Source organism: Pseudorca crassidens, chromosome 3 (assembly GCF_039906515.1).
Source record: "Pseudorca crassidens isolate mPseCra1 chromosome 3, mPseCra1.hap1, whole genome shotgun sequence".
In the NCBI taxonomy this organism is placed as follows: Eukaryota; Metazoa; Chordata; class Mammalia; order Artiodactyla; family Delphinidae; genus Pseudorca; species Pseudorca crassidens.
The window spans coordinates 167,751,880-167,769,532 of record NC_090298.1 but is presented as its reverse complement, the minus strand read 5'-3'; the positions used below and the strand labels follow the sequence as shown (position 1 = coordinate 167,769,532).

Below are 17,653 nucleotides of genomic sequence, written 5' to 3'. Positions count from 1 at the left end.
GTTCACAAAACAGCTAACAGGTGGAAACACCCCAAACGCCCATCAGCCGATGAATGGATACACAAAAGGTGATCCACTCTGAATGGAAGATATTCAGCCACAAGAAGGAATGAAGCACTGACACATGCTACAACATGGATGAACCTTGAAAACATTACACTAAATAAAAGAAGCCAGTCACAAAAGGCCACAGAGTGTGTGATTTTATTTATGTGAAACATCCAGAACAGGCAAATCCACAGAGACAGAGAGTGGATTAATGGTTGCCAGGGGCTGTGGAGGCGGGAATGGGGAGTGACTGCTAATGGGGACGGGGTTTCTTTTGGGGTGATGGAAATGTTCTGGAATTCGTGGTGATGGTTGCACTGTATGTTTTTAGCTCTGAATATGCTAAAAACCAATGAAACGTACAGTCAAATGGATGAATTATATTGTATATAAATTATATCTCAATAAAGCTACTGAAGAGAGCTACCACTGTCTGCCCATTAGAAAGGCAAAATGGGGGACTTCCTTGGCGGTCCAGTGGTTAGGACTTTGCCTTCTATTGCAGGGAGTGTGGGTTTGATCCTGGTCAGGGAGCTAAGATCCCACATGCCTCCCGGCCAAAAAACCAAAACATAAAAAAGAAGCAATATCATAACAAATTCAATGAAGACTTAAAAAAAAAAAAAAGGCAACAGAGCTTATCAAGTGCTGGCGAGAACACAGGGCAGCAAGACCCTCCTCCACTGCTGGTGAGGGTGCCAAGTGGTAGCCACTTCAGATGGCAGTGGGCAGTTTCTCATAAAGTCCAACCTACCGGTACGGTGTCACCCGGCAGCCCCCCTCCTGGGTATTTACCCAAGGGGACTGAAAACTTACATCCACACAAAAAACTGTCTGCAAACGTTTAGGGCAACTTTCTTCATAATCACCAAAAACTGGAAACAACCCAGATGTCCTTCAACCAGCAAATGGATAAACAAATGCAGCATTATCCACACAACAACGAGGAATGAACTATTCATTCATGTGACAACACGGATGAATCTTAAGTGCATCTCACCAAGTGAAAGAAACCAGACACAAAGGGCTACATATTGTAGGAGTCTATTTATGTGACATTCTGGAAAAGGCAAAACTCTAAGGATGGAAAACAGATGAGTGTTTCTGAGGGACTGAGGGTGGGGGGAGGAGCTGACTTCAAAGGGACAGCGGGAGGGGGTCTGGGGAGGAGCGAAGGGTTCTGTGTGGTGACGCTGTGGTGGATGCATGACTCTATCATGTCAAAACCCAGAATGAACTTCACTGAAGACAAACTAAAATGGTGATAATAATAATAACCAGATGAGTGGGGAAAGGGAACCCCAGACAGAGCGCAGACAATGACTAATGAATCTAACTGTATACACACGAATGACACAACCATACCAGCAACGATGGAGGAAAGGAGCTGCAACAAAGAACTTTTCACTGGATCCTGGAAGGCTGAAGACAGAAACTGCATGCAGACACCGTTACTTTACTTCTCACAGGAATATGGCTTAGAGATTCTGAAACTACTTTCCAGATACACTAAGGTTAAACAAATAAGCAAGTACATTGCAGGTAAGGAGAGCCAGGTGTCTCCCTGCAGAGAAAGAAGTTAAAATCAGCAAGGGTGGGGGTGAGTGGTGTTCGAGTGAACTTGGTGGCGCTGGACTGGAGGTGGAGGCAGAGGCATGAACTGATGTTTACTTTTGTGTTTACATATACAGACAGCATCGGGATGAGCACAGGCGGGGCGGTTAGTATACATGCATACACTTCTCAGATCTGCCCTCTGAGGGGCCTAAAAGCAGTGATGCCCCAGGAGCAACGAACACGCTTTGCTCCCAGATCTTGGTTTTTAAACACCCTTCTCTAATAAAAGGGACCAAGGCTCCTTGGATAAAGGGCTGATTCTAGGGCTGGTGCAGGGGAAAAAACCAAGATAAGCTTGGAGCACCTTGTGGTGCCAGAAAGCGAGGAAGCACCCCAAAAAGCACAGAAACATGATGCAAAGGCCCAGGGGCCAACCTGAAGGAGTCCCCACCCACCAGAGTGAGAACAGTTTGAACCACCAAACAAATAACGATAGGCCTGGATTATAACCCCCCCAAAACCCCACAAAGATTCATGAATCCATACTGATATAAATAAAGGGCTGAATAAATAAATAAACGCAGAAGGGACAACTACCTTACAGAACAATTCCAGCTAATAAATGTAGAAGGAATGAGTGAAATGGAAATCACCATAGATGGATGCCAAAACTAGTGGATGAAGCTTGAAAAAAAACAAGTGATCTGCATAGTTTCAAAGTATCTCCCCCAAATAGATATTAGTTACTGTGGTGTATTTAACTCTGCCCACCAGGATGTGGAGCTTAATTTTTCTGCCCTTGAGTGAGGGCTGGCCATAAGCGACTGACTTCTAACAGTATGGAAAGGGACAGATAGTAATTTCACAGGAGAGACTGGCAGATGCCCCTTAACCAGATCAAGGTAACAACCCTAGTAATAAGTCAAGTTGGTATCAGGTCCACCCTACTATGAGGTAATGATGGGGGTGGGGCATGGTGGCGGTGGGTAGGGTGGGCTCCTCACCTCTGTGGTCTTCTTACCAAAACCTACAACCCCAGCCTAATCATGAAAAAACAAAACCAAGTTGGGGAGCATTCTTCAAAACGCCTAGCTAGTATATTTCAAAAAACATCAAGGTCATGAAAGATAAGACTAAGAAATTGTCACAGATGGAAGGAGGCAAAAAAGGAGACACAACCACTAAATGCAAGGTAGGGTCCTGGACGGATTCCAGAACAGAAACGGGGAAATCCAAATGAAGCCTAGTAACAGGAAGTACTGCACTAATGTTAATGTCTTTGTTTTGATCACGCACGGTGGTCACATAAGATGTTAACACTAGGGACAGCTGGATGTGGGGCAGAGAGGAACTCTCTGTATGATCTTTGCAACTCTTCTGTGTTTCTAAAGTTATTTCAGAATTAAAAGTTAAAAAAAAATTCGTGACGATGAGCCAGTCCTTCCTGGTTGGGTTACTCAAGACACCTTTATGCACACTTGGAGCAACTTGGGTTTGCAAAGCTACCTCTTTCTTTGACTGTGAACATTATGGAACCTAAAGACATATCAAGTCCTTCCAATAAAATCTTGTGTCCAAACTTAGATGTGCAGTAAGTGTAAAGCCAAATTTCAAAGACTTAGTATTTTTTAAAAGGAATATAAAACAGCTTGCTAATATTAAAGTACTGACTACACATGTTGAAATGCTAATATTTTGGATATATTGGGTTAAATAAGTTACAGTACTAAAATTAATTTCACCTGTTTCTTGTAACCTTTTTTAATGTGGCCACTAAAAAGTTTCGAGTTACATACGTGGCTTACATATTTCTACTGCACAGCCAGGGCACAAGATATAATTCACTTGTTGGAACAAGAAGGGCTTCGAGGACCTCAGGACACTTCTGGGACAACGATATCTATCAAGGGAGCATTTCAGCAAGACTCTGTTCATTCAGTTGGGCCTAGGATACTTTACTCATCCTGGACACGCTGTCTTGTCCAGGCATGCTCTCTCAGGCCACAACCAACACCCCAGATCACTTTCCAAAGGAACAACTTAGCCACAGCTCGTAGGGTTTTCTGGGTCACATGTGATCAGAGGGTGACCATCTGGATCCCCCTGGACGAGTTCAAGCTCCCAACCCAGAGAAGTTCACATCACACATTCATTCTGCCCAGCAAATTCTGTCAGCATCTAAAAGCGGGCACCTATCCAGGATTCCCAAAGAACTCTTACAACTCAACAACCAAAAAAACTACCCAATTCAAAACTGGGCAAAGGACATGAACAGACATGTCTTCAAAGACGATATACAAATGGCCAAAAAGCACATGAAAAGATGCTCGGCATCGTTAGGCACTAGGGAAATGCAAATCAAAACCACAATGAGATGCACTTCACACCCACTAGAGATTGTGTGAGGGTTATAGGAGCTATTTGTAAAATGCCTAACACAGCCCCTGGCCTATTATCATTCAATACTTTTCTCCCAAGTATAAAATTATCTGAGGTGTAACAATATTATAAGTAATATTGCTCAATAATTATTATATCTCCATAAGTGTAGAAGGAGCATATGAAAAACGCTCAACAAACTAGAAATAGAAGCCACAGATGAAAAGCCCACAGCAAACACCACACTCAACAGTGAAAGACTGAAAGCTTTCCTCTAAGATCAGGAACAAGGCAAGGATGCCCGCTTTCACCACTTTTATACAACACCTAGGAAGTAATAGCCAGAGCATTAGGCAAGAAAAAGAAAAAAAAAAAAGGAAGAAAAGAAGAGAGGCATACAAATTGGAAAGGAGGTAGTAAAATTACCTCTTATTGAAGATGACATAATCTCACACATAGAAAATCCTAGATTACACACACAGACACAAAACTGTTAGAATTAATAAATTAGCAAAGTTACAAGATACAATAACACACACAAAAAAATCAGCTGCAGTTCTATACACTAACAACGAACAGTGTGAAAAGGAAATTAAGAAAACAATTCCACCTACAACAGCATCAAAAAGAATAAAATACTTAGAGATTAACCAAGGAAGTAAAGATTTGTACAATGAAAACTATAAAACATTGCCGAAAGAAATTAGACATAAATGAAAAAATACTCCATGCTCATGAATTCAGAAGACTTCATATTGTTAAAATGTCAAACTCCCTAAAGTAATCTAGGGATTCAATGCAATCCTGATCAAAATACCATTGACAGGGCTTCCCTGGTGGCGCAGTGGTTGAGAGTCCGCCTGCCAATGCAGGGGACACGGGTTTGTGCCCCTATCCGGGGAGATCCCACATGCCGCGGAGTGGCTGGGCCCGTGAGCCATGGCCGCTGAGCCTGCGCGTCCAGAGCCTGTGCTCCGCAACAGGAGAGGCCACAACAGTGACAGGCCCGCGTACCACGCAAAAAAAAAAAAAAACCATTGACTTTTTTTTTTCTGCAGAAATATAAAAATTTACCCTAAAATTCATATGGAACTTCAAGGGACCTCAAATAGCCAAAAAAATCTTTAAAAATAAGAACAAACTTGGAAAACTCACACTTCCTGACTTCAAAATTTACTACAAAATAGGGAGCCCAGAAATAAACCCACACATTTATGGTCAATTAATCTATGACAAAGGAGGCAAGCATATACAATGGAGAGAAGACAGTCTTTTCAATTAAGTGATGCTGGGAAAACTGGAGAGCTACATGTGAAAGAATGAAATTAGAACGTTCTGTAACACCACATACAAAAATAAACTCAAAATGGATTAAAGACCTAAATGTAAGACTGTAAACCATAAAACTCCTAGAGGAAAACAGGCTGAACACTCTTTAACATAAATTGTAGCAATATTTTTTTGATGTCTCCTGAAGCAAAGGAAATAATAGCAAAACTAAACAAATGGGACCTAATTAAACTTAAAAGCTATTGCACAACAAAGGAAGCCATCGACAAAGACAATCTACTGAATGGGAGAAGATATTTGCAAATGATATGACTGATAACGGGTTAATAGCCAAAATACATAAATAGCTCATACCACTCAACATCAGAAAAACAAACAATTAAAAAATGGGCAGAAGACCTGAGTGGACATTTTTCCAAAGGGGACATGCAGATGGCCAACAGGCACAGGAAAAGGTGCTCAACAACATTAATCATCAGAGAAACGCAAATTAAAACCACAATGAGATAGCACCTCACCCATCAGAATGGCTATCATCAAAAAGAACACAAATAACAAATGTTGGCAACAATGTGAAGAAAAAGGAACACTTGTGCACTGTTGGTGGGAATGTAACTTGGTACAGCTGCTGTGGAAAACAGAATGGAGGTTTCCTAAGAAACTAAAAATAGAACTTCCATATGACCCAGCAATTCCACTCCTGGGTATATATCTGAAAAAAAAATAAAAACACTAATTTGAAAAGAACGGCAGCAGTATTTACAACTGCCAAGATACGGAAGCAACCTAAGTGTCCATCAACAGACGAATGGATAAAGAAGATGTGGTATACACACACACACACACACACACACCATGGAATACTACTTAACCATAAAAAAGAATAAAATTTTGCCATTTGCAACAACATGGATGGACTTGGAGGGTATTACGCTAAATGAAATAAGACAAACACTGTATGATACTACTCATATGTGGAATCTGAAAAATAAAACAAACTAGTGAATATAACAAAAAGGAAACAGACTCACAGATATAGAGAACAAACTAGTGGTTACCAGTAAGGAGAGTGAAGAGGGGAGGGGCAAGATAGGGGTGGGGGTTAAGAGGTACAAAACAAGCTATGAAGATACATTATACAACACAGGAAAAATAGTCAATACTTTATAATAACTATAAATGGAGTGTAACCTTTAAAAATTGTGAATCATTACGTTGTACACTTGTAACTTATTTAATATTGTACATCAACTATACTTCAATTAAAAAAAATGTTTTTTAAACACTACAAAGCTATGGTAATTGAAACAGTGTGGTACTGGTCATAAAGACAGATATACGGACCAATGAAATAGACTAGAAAGCCCAGAAATAAACCCTCATATATGTGGTCAAATGATTTTCAACAGGGCATCAAGACCATTCAACAGGAAAATGACAGTCTTCTCAACAAATGGTGTTAGGAAAACTGGATATGCACGTCCAAAAGAATGAAGTTCAACCCTTACCTAACACTGTATCTGAAAATTCATTCAATATGGACCAAACACCTAAATGTAAGAGCCAAAGCTATAAAATTCTTAGAAGAAAACATAGGGCAAAAGCTTCACAATACTGGATTTGATAATGATTTCTTGGATATGACACCAAAGGTACAGGCAAGAAAAGGAGAAATAGACAAACTGGACTTCATGAAAATTAAAAACGTTTATTCATCAAAGTACATGACCAACAGAGTGAAAAGGCAACCTACAGAAAGGAAGTAAATACTTACAAATCATATATGTGATAATGGATTATTACCCAAAATATATAGAGAACTCATAAAACTCAACAACAAAACAAAACCAAACAACCCAATTCAAAAATAGGCAAAGGACTCAAATAGATATCTTTCCAAAGAAGATATACAAATGCCCAATAAGCACATGAAAAGATGCTCAACATCACTAATCATTAGAAGCAGCAAATCAAAACCACAATGAAGGAATTCCCGGGCGGTCCAGTGGTTAGGACACGCTGCATTCATGGCCGAGGGCCTGGGTTCAGTCCCTGGTCGGGGAACTAAGATCCCACGAGCCGTGCAGTGTGGCCAACAACAACCACAAGGAGATACCACCTCACACATTACTATTGATGCTATCAAAAAAAAAAAAAAAAAAAAAAAGAGAGAGAGAGAGAGAGAGAAAGGAACAAGTGTTGACAAGGATGTGGAGAAACTGGAACCCTTCTGTACTGCTGGTGAGAATGTAAAATGGTACAGCTGCTGTGGGAAACAGCATGGTGGTTCCTCAAAATATTAAAATAGATTTACTATATCTATAATCCAGCAATTCTACTTCTGGGTATGTATCCAAAAGAACTGAAAGCCCACAACACTGTAAATCAACTATACTTCAATAAAAAAATTAAAAGAATTGAAAGCATGGTCTCAAAGAGATATTTGTATATTCATGTTCACAGCAGCATTATTCCCAGTAGCTAAAACACAGAAGCAACCCAAGTGTCCAAGATAGATGAATGGATAAGCAAAATGTGGTATATCCATACAATGGAATATCGTTCAGCCTTAAAAAGGAATGAAACAATGACACACACTACAATGTGGATGAACCTTGAAAACGTTGTGAATACAAAGGACAAATATTGTATGATTTCACTCACGTGAAGTACCCATAATAGGCAAATTCACAGAGACAGAAAGTAGAATAGAAGACTGAGGGTAGGAGAGGTTATTATTTAATTGGTACAGTTTTATTTGGGATGATCAAAAAGTTCTGGAAACAGATAGCAGTGATGGCTGCACAACACTGTGCATATTCTTTTCTTTTTTTTTTTTTTTACTTTTTTGGTGAATTTTTTATTGTGATAAAATATATGTAACATGATACTTAACATTTTAACCATTTTCAAGTGTACAATTAAGTGGCATTAAGTATATTCACGATGTTGTGCAACCACTGTCACTATCCATTTCCAGAAATTTCTCATCATCCAAAATGAAAACTGTGTACCCATTAAACATAACTCCCCCAGTCCCTGGTAACCACTATTCTACTTTCTGTCTCTGTGAATTTGCCTATTCTAGATACTTTATACAAGTGGAAGAACATAATATTTGGCCTTTTGTGTCTGGCTTATTTCACATCGTGTGTATTCTTAATGCCACTGAATTATACATCTAAAAATGGCTAAAACGATAAATATGTTACTGACACAGATACACCACAAGCCACACATGACAAAATCAAGCTGAGCTACATCAAAATCAAGAACTTCTGCTCTTTGCAGGACACTAAGAGACTGAAAAGACAAGCCATAGATGAAGAAAATATCTGCAAAAGGAAGGTTTGATAAAGGACTGATATCCACAATATCACTATTATACAATTGATATATTATACACTCTATCACAGTTATACACTCAATAGTAACAAAATAGACATCCCAATTTTTAAAAATGGTCAGACACTTTGAACAGACACCTCATCAAAGAAGTTAAAGGCAAATAAGCTATGAAAATACGCTCAATGCCATAAATCATTAGGGAAAAGTCCAGAACCAGATGGTTTCACTGGTAAACGCTACCAAACATTCTAAGAATTAACAACAATTCTACTCAAACTTTTCCAAAAATAGAAGAGGAAGGAACACTGCCTAACACATTCTATGAAGTCATAATTATTACCCTGATACCACAGCCAGACAAAAATACAAGAAAACTACTGATCAATATTCCTTGTGAATATAAAATTCTCAAAAAAATACTAGCAAACCGAATCCAACAGCACATTAAAAAAGATTATATACATAACCAAGTGGAAATTTATCCCAGGAATGCAGGAATGGTTCAATCATTGTTAATATACCACATTAATAAAATAAAGGAAAAAAACCCACATGATTATCTCAACAGAGGCAGAAAGAGTTTGAAAAAATGTTATGCCCTTTCATGAAAACACTCAGTAAACTAGGAATAAAAGGGGACTTCCTTAACCTGATAGAGGGCATTTATGCAAAAAACCACTGCTAACATCATACTCAGTGGTAAAAGACTGAACATTTTCCCTCAAAGATCAGGAACAAACTAAGAAAGACCACTTTCATCATTACTATTCAACACTGTATTGAAGTCCTAGCCAGATCAATGAGGCAAGAAAAAGAAAAAAGGCATCCAAACTGAGAAGAAAAAAGTAAAACTATCTCCATTTGCAGGTATCTTTTATGTAGAAAATCCCAAAGAAGCCACAAAAAATTACTAAAGATAATAAACAGATTCAGTAAAGTTGCAGGGTACAAGATCAACACACACAAAAATCAGTTATGTTTCTATATACCAGCAATGAACATTCCAAAAGGAAATTAAGGAAACAATTCCATTTACAATAGCATGCAACAGAGTAAAATATCTAGGAATAAATTTAACCAAGAAAGTAAAATACTTGTACACTGCAAAGTACAAAATGTTTCTGAAAGAAATTAAAGAAGACCTAATCAAACGGAAAGACATCTGTGTTCTTGATTGGAAGACTTCAATATTGTTACGACGTAATGTCTCCAAAGTATTTACAGATTCAATGCAATCTGTATCAAAATTTCAGTGGCCTTTTTTGCAAAAATGGAAAAGCCAAGTGTCAAATTCATATGTAATCCCAAGAGGCCCACAAAAACCAAAATCATATTAAAAAAAACAAACAAAAACCCCCAAAGTTGGAGGACCCACATATCCTGATTTCAAAACTTTCTACAAAACTACAGTAATCAAAAGAGTACGGTACTAGTACAAGGACAGACATAAAGACCAATGGAATAGAGAGTCCAGAAACAAAACCAACCATACATGGCCAGTTGATATTCAACAAGGATGCTAAAGCCATTCCACAGGGGAAAACAATCTCTTCAACAAATGGTGCGGGGACAACAGAACGATCACATGCAGAAGAATGAAGTTAGACCCTACCTCATCCCACACACAAAAATTAACTCAAAATGGGTCAACTATCTAAACATAAGAACTAAAACTAGTATAGGGAAACATAGGGGTAAATCTTCATGACCTCAGATTTGGCAATGGAGTCTGAGATTTGACACCAAAAGTGTAACAGAAGAAGAAAAGTAGATAACTTGAGCTTCATAAAAATTAAAAACTTCTGTGTATCAAAGAACATTATCAGAATGTGATAAAAACCCAAAGAATGGCAGAAAACATTTGCAGATCACACATGCAGTAAGCGTTTAATACCCAGAATATATTAAAAACTCTTACAACAATTAAAAAAATAAATATTAAAAAAAGGGGCGAAAGATGTATACAGCCATTTCTCCAAAGATACATATATGGCCAACAGCAGGCGAGATGTTCAACACCACTGTCATTAAGGAAATGCAAATCAAAACCTCAACGTGATACCACTTCACACCCACTTCGATGGCTACCACAAAACAAAAACAGGAAATAACAAGCACTGTTGAGGATGGGGAGAAATAGGAACTCTCCTACATTGCTGGTGGGAATATGTAGAGAAGAGTTTGCCAGGTCCTCAAAAAAGTTAAACACAGAATTACCACATGACCCAGCAATTCCACTTCTAGGCATACGCTCCACAAAACTGGAGACTGGAACGCAAACATGTACACGTCCACGCACGTCCACAGCAGCATGAGTCACAGCAGCGAGCAGGCGGAAACAGCCCAGACGTCTACAAACAGACGAGTGGATAAACAAACTGTGGCAGAGTGGATCTTCAATATTCGTGCGTTCCCTGTTTCTGTATTCAGCTACTCACTAAAATTACCTATAAACCCAAAATCAGTCCTCGTGGCTTTCGTGTCCACTTGCAGACAGGCACCGAGTGGTGAGAAAGCAGCTGGCTGCAGACTCGTCCCCGGCTGCTGTGAAACAAGCTGCACTCGGCCTTCCTGTGCAGTTCTCACACTGAACGAGTGGCCTTTTCACCACGTATGTAGTGCCATCTTTACCAAATTTTTATGCTTCTGCCATCTGAAATGGCCCCAAGCACAGTGCTGAAGTGCTGTCTAGGGTTCCCAAGCCCAGGAGGGCTGTGATGTGCCTTACAGAGAAAATATGTCTGCTGGACAAGCTTGGTTCAGGCATGAATGACGGTGCCTGGGCTGCGAGTTCAATGTTAGTGAATCAACAGTGTACAGTAAATAAGGAGGTTTCAAACAGAAGCACTCAGGAAACAAGGTTATGTATCCACCAGTTGACAACACTGTGACCAGAGGCTCGCAGGAACTTAACCCTTTAGGCCCCCTGTAGCAACCCTTCAGTTTTCACTAACTCAATGTTCCTGGTGACCTTACAGAGAGCATAGCTACTTCGAGTAACGAGAATCGACTGTATATGCGTGTGTACCTCCATACCGTGGAATACTTCAATCAGCCATAAAAAGGGATGAAGTACTGGCACATGCTACAACTTGAATGAACCTCGAAAACACTATGCTAAGTGAAAGAAGCCACTCACAAAAAGACACGTTGTATGATTCGTTTTGTATGAAATACCCAGAATAGGCAATCCATAGACGGAAAGCAGATTAGAGGCTCCCAGAAGATGAGGGTCGGGGGGACGGGGAGACGAAAAATTTGAAACTGGAGAGGCAGTGGCTGCATAACATTATGAATGCATTAAATGCCACTGAACTGTACACTGTAAAACGCTTAACTGCACGTTACGTGAATTTCACCTCAATAAAAATTTTATTTTACAATTGTGGCATCATAGAAAGATATCTGGCATTTGTCCTCAGTTCCCGGTCTTGGAATTTCCTGAGTGACGGGGTGACAGGAGCGTCTTTTGTTCTACCGAGGCGGCTCTTGGTGGGTCCCTAGATGGTTTCAGGATGGGACTGGTCCCCAGAAAGACCAAGTCTTGATTAGAAGCTCATCCCCCCTCCCGACCTCCAAGCTCCGGGGAGGGGGAGGGCTGGAGATTGAGTCAGTCAGCAGTGGCCAATGACTGACTCATGCCTACACAACGAAGCCTCCATAAAACCCCTCAACATGGGGTTCGGAGACCTCAGGGAGGGCAGGTGAGCGTGGAGGTGCCAGGAGGGCGGTGCATGGGCCCTCTGCCTCTCTCCCACCTGGCTATTCCTGAATTACATCCCATACACTAAACCGGAAACAGGGAGTAAAATGCTGATCGGAGTTTTGTGAGCTGTCAGCAAATTCCAGAACCTGAGGGGGCTGTGGGAACCCCCGATGGATAGCTGATCCATCAGAAGTACAGGAGGCGCAGCGCAGACCTGTGGCTGTCGTCTGAACTGGGGACAGCCCTGTGGGGCTGACCCCTGACCTGCAGGTCTGCGCTAATTCAAGTGGCTAGTGTCAGAAGCGAACTGAACTGCTGGGCACTCCAGTGGTGCCTGGAGAATCAGAGCCGGAGGAGAGGTGCTGGGAAGGACACCGTGCATTTGGAGTCAGAAGCATGTGAGTAAAAACTGCTCAACGGACGTCCTCGGTGGCGCAGTGGCTAAAGACTCCGTGCTCCCAATGCAGGGGGCCCGGTTTCCACCCCTGGTCAGGGAATTAGGTCCCACATGCCGCAACTAAGAGCCCATGTGCGGCAACTAAAGATCCCACACACCACAACTAAGACCCAGCGCAGCCACATAAATAAATAAATATTTTAAAAGTATTAAAAAAAGAAGACACAGAGATTACTTTTATTAAGTCAGACAGACCCACCCCCCACACTGCTTCTTTTTTTCGCTTGGGGGAAAGGAGGGCTTTATCTGTAAAAGAACATCCTGCCAACAGGTCAAACGGAACGTGGCCTCAGATAAGTTTTAGCGCCAAACACCACATAACACAGAATTTCTCCAGCTAGCGCCACTGAGGCTGGAACGCCTCACGCTCACACGAGAAAACATCCCGCGCCTGAGAAAGTGTCCTTTCTGCTCTGGGTGCAGATCCCCCCACTGTCCGGAGAGGCCACATGTCATCCTGGGGCCTGAAGGCCTCAGAGGCCGCCTGCTCCACTCACCCCGCTCACCCAGGTGGACCCAGCAGTGACATCAACGACACACGTGGATGAAGCCCTTACTCTGTGCTGGGTACCGGGCCACACGCTAGCTTCCATCACTCCGAATCTTCCCAACAGCCTGAGAAGCAGACACAATTAGGAACCCATCTCGTGGACAGAGAAACTGGGGCCAAGAGAAGTGGGCTGTCCACAGTTGCCCCGCCTCTTCTTAGCAGGACAAAGACCAGCTCACCTTACTGAGAGCTGGACAGTAAGGCAGGGCTGAAAGCCAACCGCAGCCCTTGCCTATGGCAGGGGGGAAAAGTCACCAGCAGACGCTCTCACGATGTCCCTGGTTCACATGCATCCCACGCCTACAGAAGCTGCTTTTGCCATGAACCGGCACTCACTTTTCCCCACACGTCCCTCAACAGGGACCCACATTTAGACAACAGCTGTACCACACGATACATAAAACAATACTGTCCCTGTCACCCAGAAGCAAGTAAACAACAGAATTCATGAGGAGCTGTCATCCCGGGTCACGCCTGTCTCGGGTATTGAAGCAATGGGTGTGCCTGTGTGAACACACGCTCTGCTGGCCCAAACCCCAGCTCCGCCAATCATGGTGCAGCCCTGACCACACAACCGGGCATCTAGGCGCCCCTTCATCCAGACTGGGGAGATCACCATCCTCTGGGGCCTGTCCGGGTACTAAGTAATAAGCACCGCTCAGCAGAGCGCCTGGCACAGCACACACACCCCACAGGACCTGTGACAGGACCTGCACCCCTTCCCGCTATGGGCCTTGCAGCGCAGGGCTGCCCGCTACAGCCCTGAGGGCAACGCCCCCACCAGGAACAGAGGATTCTAGTAACAGGATGCAGGGCACAGGAGAGCACCTAGCACTTATCCTGAGAAAGGGCTCACGGGGCCACGCCGGACCCAGCACCCAACCCTGCAGATACCAAGGCACCCACAGCTCAGCGCTCCCTCCCAATGGACTCGCTCTGTCTCCTCAACCACTCAGAGGGGCTACAATCAGCATCCTGTTTGCACAGCTTCCCCATGGGGGGCCCCAGGACTCACCCCAGCACTGGCACCCCGCCCCACGTGGACGCCCCCTTCTCCACGCTCCCGGGGCAGCAGGAGGCCTCCCTGAGCATGGTCCCTAAGCTGCAGGGCGCCAGGCCCCTCAGGGTGCAGTATCCATCCCCCACCCATGCGGACAGGCTGGGCTCTCCTCTCAACAGTGGCCAGTCACCGGGACTCTCAGGCCTCGACGCCCAGAGAGCCTCGGGATGACCCACAGGCCCCGCCGCCAAATCCCGCTGAGCCACATCCGCTGAGATGTCCCTTGGTGCTCAGGGGGCCGCGGGTGCCCACCTGAGCTCCACCCCAGAGGCCTCTGACGCCACGGGCTCTCAGAACAAGGGGCTCGTTAAGTGAGTGGTGGCACCCTCGGGCCCCCCAGGGGGATGTCCTTCCTGAAAGATGGCAGAGCCGCCCACAGCCAGTCTGGCTGGACTTGTGGAGGAGCAGCAGCCAGCCGGCCACCTTGGAGCCAGCGAAGGGCACTGCTGGCCGCTTGGTGGCACCTGTGAGGATGAGCAGAGGCACGCTGCCAGGGAGGCAACTGTTAAATGTTGGTTACTGGGCTCAAAAAAAAAAAAAAAAAAAAAAAAAGCTATGGCCTGAATGTGTCCCCCCCCAATTCCTATGCTGACTCCCACCCCCCACGTGATGGTGCTGGGAGGGGCTTAAGTCACGAGAATGGAGCCCTTGGGAATGGGATTAACACTTCCAGAGAAGAGCCCCTTCTCACTTCCAGAGAAGCCCTTGGGAATGGGATTAACACTTCCAGAGAAGAGCCCCTAGGCCCCTCGCCGCTTCCACCCTGTGAAGGCACAGCGAGAAGCCTGTGACCCAGAGGATGGAGGACAGCCCTCAGCCGACCACGGCGGCACCCGATCCCAGACTTCCAGCCGTCAGGACGCTGAGCAAACAATTTCTGTTGTTTGTGAGCCATCCCATCTGCAGTATTTTGTTGCAGCAGCCTGAACGGTCTATGACTATTTCTACTTTTTCATTGTAAATGTTTAGAAAATACATATGGAGAGAAATAATACAAAACCCCGCTGTGATCCTGCCACCCAGATTACCTTTGTTAACATCTTTCACGTATATAATTCCTTTTTTCTATAAATGACACACATATAACTTGCTTTCCTCATTCAACAGCATTAAAAGCTCTTTCCCCCAAGGTCATCAAAGATTCTGTTCAGAAGATGCCTAAGTGCATCCAACCAACAGCCCACTGTCAGACGTCTAATAACTTCCAGTTCTTTGCCCCTCCTCCCGCGAGGTGACAACCCCTCTAGGACAGGTCATAGACTCCGGCCCCACCCCAGCACGTGGCGGCTGAGCCGGGGACCCTGCCACTTTCAGGATGACTTATGGCGACGTGCCCCGGTACTCCCCCACCTGCTGCCGCAACGTGCCCGGCTCCCCAGCCCTGCCACCACGGGAGGGATGCGCGTGACGCTCCGCCCGCGGGCGCCCAACATGCAGTCTCTGCTACACATGCCGACATCCACCCTGTCACCCGGAGCTGCCGGTCCCACTGGCCCTTGTGTGAGCTGTGCATCCTCCTTGCCGCTACCCGGGCTCCTACCTTGTTCTTGAAGTACACCTCGATGGGCATGATGAAGCCTGCGTAACCCGACTCCTCCACTTTGTAGGGGGGCTCCTTGCACACTGGAAAGAAAGGGAAAACCGCTGTCAGCGCTAGGAGGCCAGCTCCCCCAGCATGGGAAACCCCAGGCCCCGTTCCATGCCAAAGGGGTCAAGAGGAAGAGAAACAGCGGAGCAGGAGAAAGGTGACCCCGTGGCGCCAGGGTGGGAGAGCGCTGGGGAAGGGGCACGAGACCAGCTACGGCAGCGCAGCCAGCACTGGCCACTGGCCACACAGGTTCAACTGACGGAGGGCAGCACAGCAGTGCGGCTCAGCGAGGTGCCGGGCCAGGGGGCCCCTGGTCTCCCAGCAGGGCAGGCACTCTGCTGTGCCCTCCTCCTGCCATCGCCCACTCAAACATGGATACTGAGGCCCCACTTGGGGCCAGGGACACGGACGCCAGGAGATGGAGATGGACATGGCCCGGTCCCAGCGGGGGCTCGCCTGGGTTCCACCTCAGCACCTAAGCAAAGCATTCCCAGGTGAAGAGTGATGAGAGAGGGAGGGAGGGAGGGGGAGAAAGAAACTAAGAAGAACAGTAAAATAGAGGTAAAACAATCTCCCGCAGTCTCACCCTCCAGGATGAACTGTCAATGTTTTGACAGGTATGCTGTCATTATGCAATGACAGCATTGAGAACAATATTGTTCTCCCGCATGTAAGAAAAAAAATCAGAACTGTACAGATCAAATCCCCCTTGTCCTCCGCCCCTCCCTCTCCTGAGGCAACCAGACCGGGAGATAGGAAAAAATAGGGAAAAACCTTTACACACGTATGTTTGTACTGTAATTCTTAAGGGGGCCAGAAATTGCCAGAAAACAGTGCATTGGAACATAATGAAACATGACTTTTTAGGGCTTCCCTGGTGGCGCAGTGGTTGAGAGTCTGCCTGCCAATGCAGGGGACACGGGTTCAAGCCCTGGTCTGGGAAGATCCCACATGCAGCATAGCAACTAGGCCCATGAACCACAACTACTGAGCCTGCGTGTCTGGAGCTTGTGCTCCGCAACAAGAGAGGCCGCAACAGTGAGAGGCCCGTGCACCGCGATGAAGAGTGGCCGCCGCTTGGCGCAACTAGAGAAAGCCCTCGCACAGAAACGAAGACCTAACACAGCCAAAAATAAATAAATTAATAAATTAATTTTAAAAAAGAAACATGACTTTTTAAAAATTAAAACCTCGTAAGATTTTTCTTAAAAAAATCATTTAAAATATCATATACCTCAAATATCTCACGTGTCTCATCTATCTGCGCAAACAAAACTGGTGGGGGGTGGGTTTAGAGTAACTGGGAACCCTCAAGGCCAGGGCTGGCTGGACAGCCTTGCACAGGACCCCGCTCTGCAAACCACAGGGGCGGGGCTCCAGGGAGCTGCGCGGACTGGCGGGTAAGCCGGCCCCAGGGGCTCCCCCTGCCCCTACGCCAGCCACTGTCCTCCAAGCCCAGCTCCCGCTCCCCCCACGCCCCCCAGGAGGGCTCAGCCTGCGCTTCAGGCTCCAGTCCCCACAGCCCGGGGCTTGAGGCATGCTCAGCTGGACGGACTTCCCTGCCAGGGGCGAGGGGGGCCGTCCCGACCGGGCCGTAGGACCCACCGCCCCCGCAGCATAGCCTCCCGTGGGGGCAGCAGTAGCCCGGCTGCCTCGGCTGAGCGCCCTGA

General features: G+C 45.0%; 1 protein-coding gene across 3 annotated transcripts in view; it reads right to left on the bottom strand.

Annotated features, from left to right (window-relative positions):
- The window catches only part of MLLT1 (MLLT1 super elongation complex subunit), a 130,697-nt gene that overhangs the window by 30,696 nt on the left and 82,348 nt on the right, over positions 1–17,653 (bottom strand). For all 3 annotated transcript variants that reach the window (XM_067734037.1, XM_067734036.1, XM_067734038.1), the window contains exon 3: positions 15,936–16,018. In XM_067734037.1, coding sequence (XP_067590138.1) covers positions 15,936–16,018 — 83 coding nt within the window. The remainder of the gene's footprint in view (positions 1–15,935; positions 16,019–17,653) is intronic.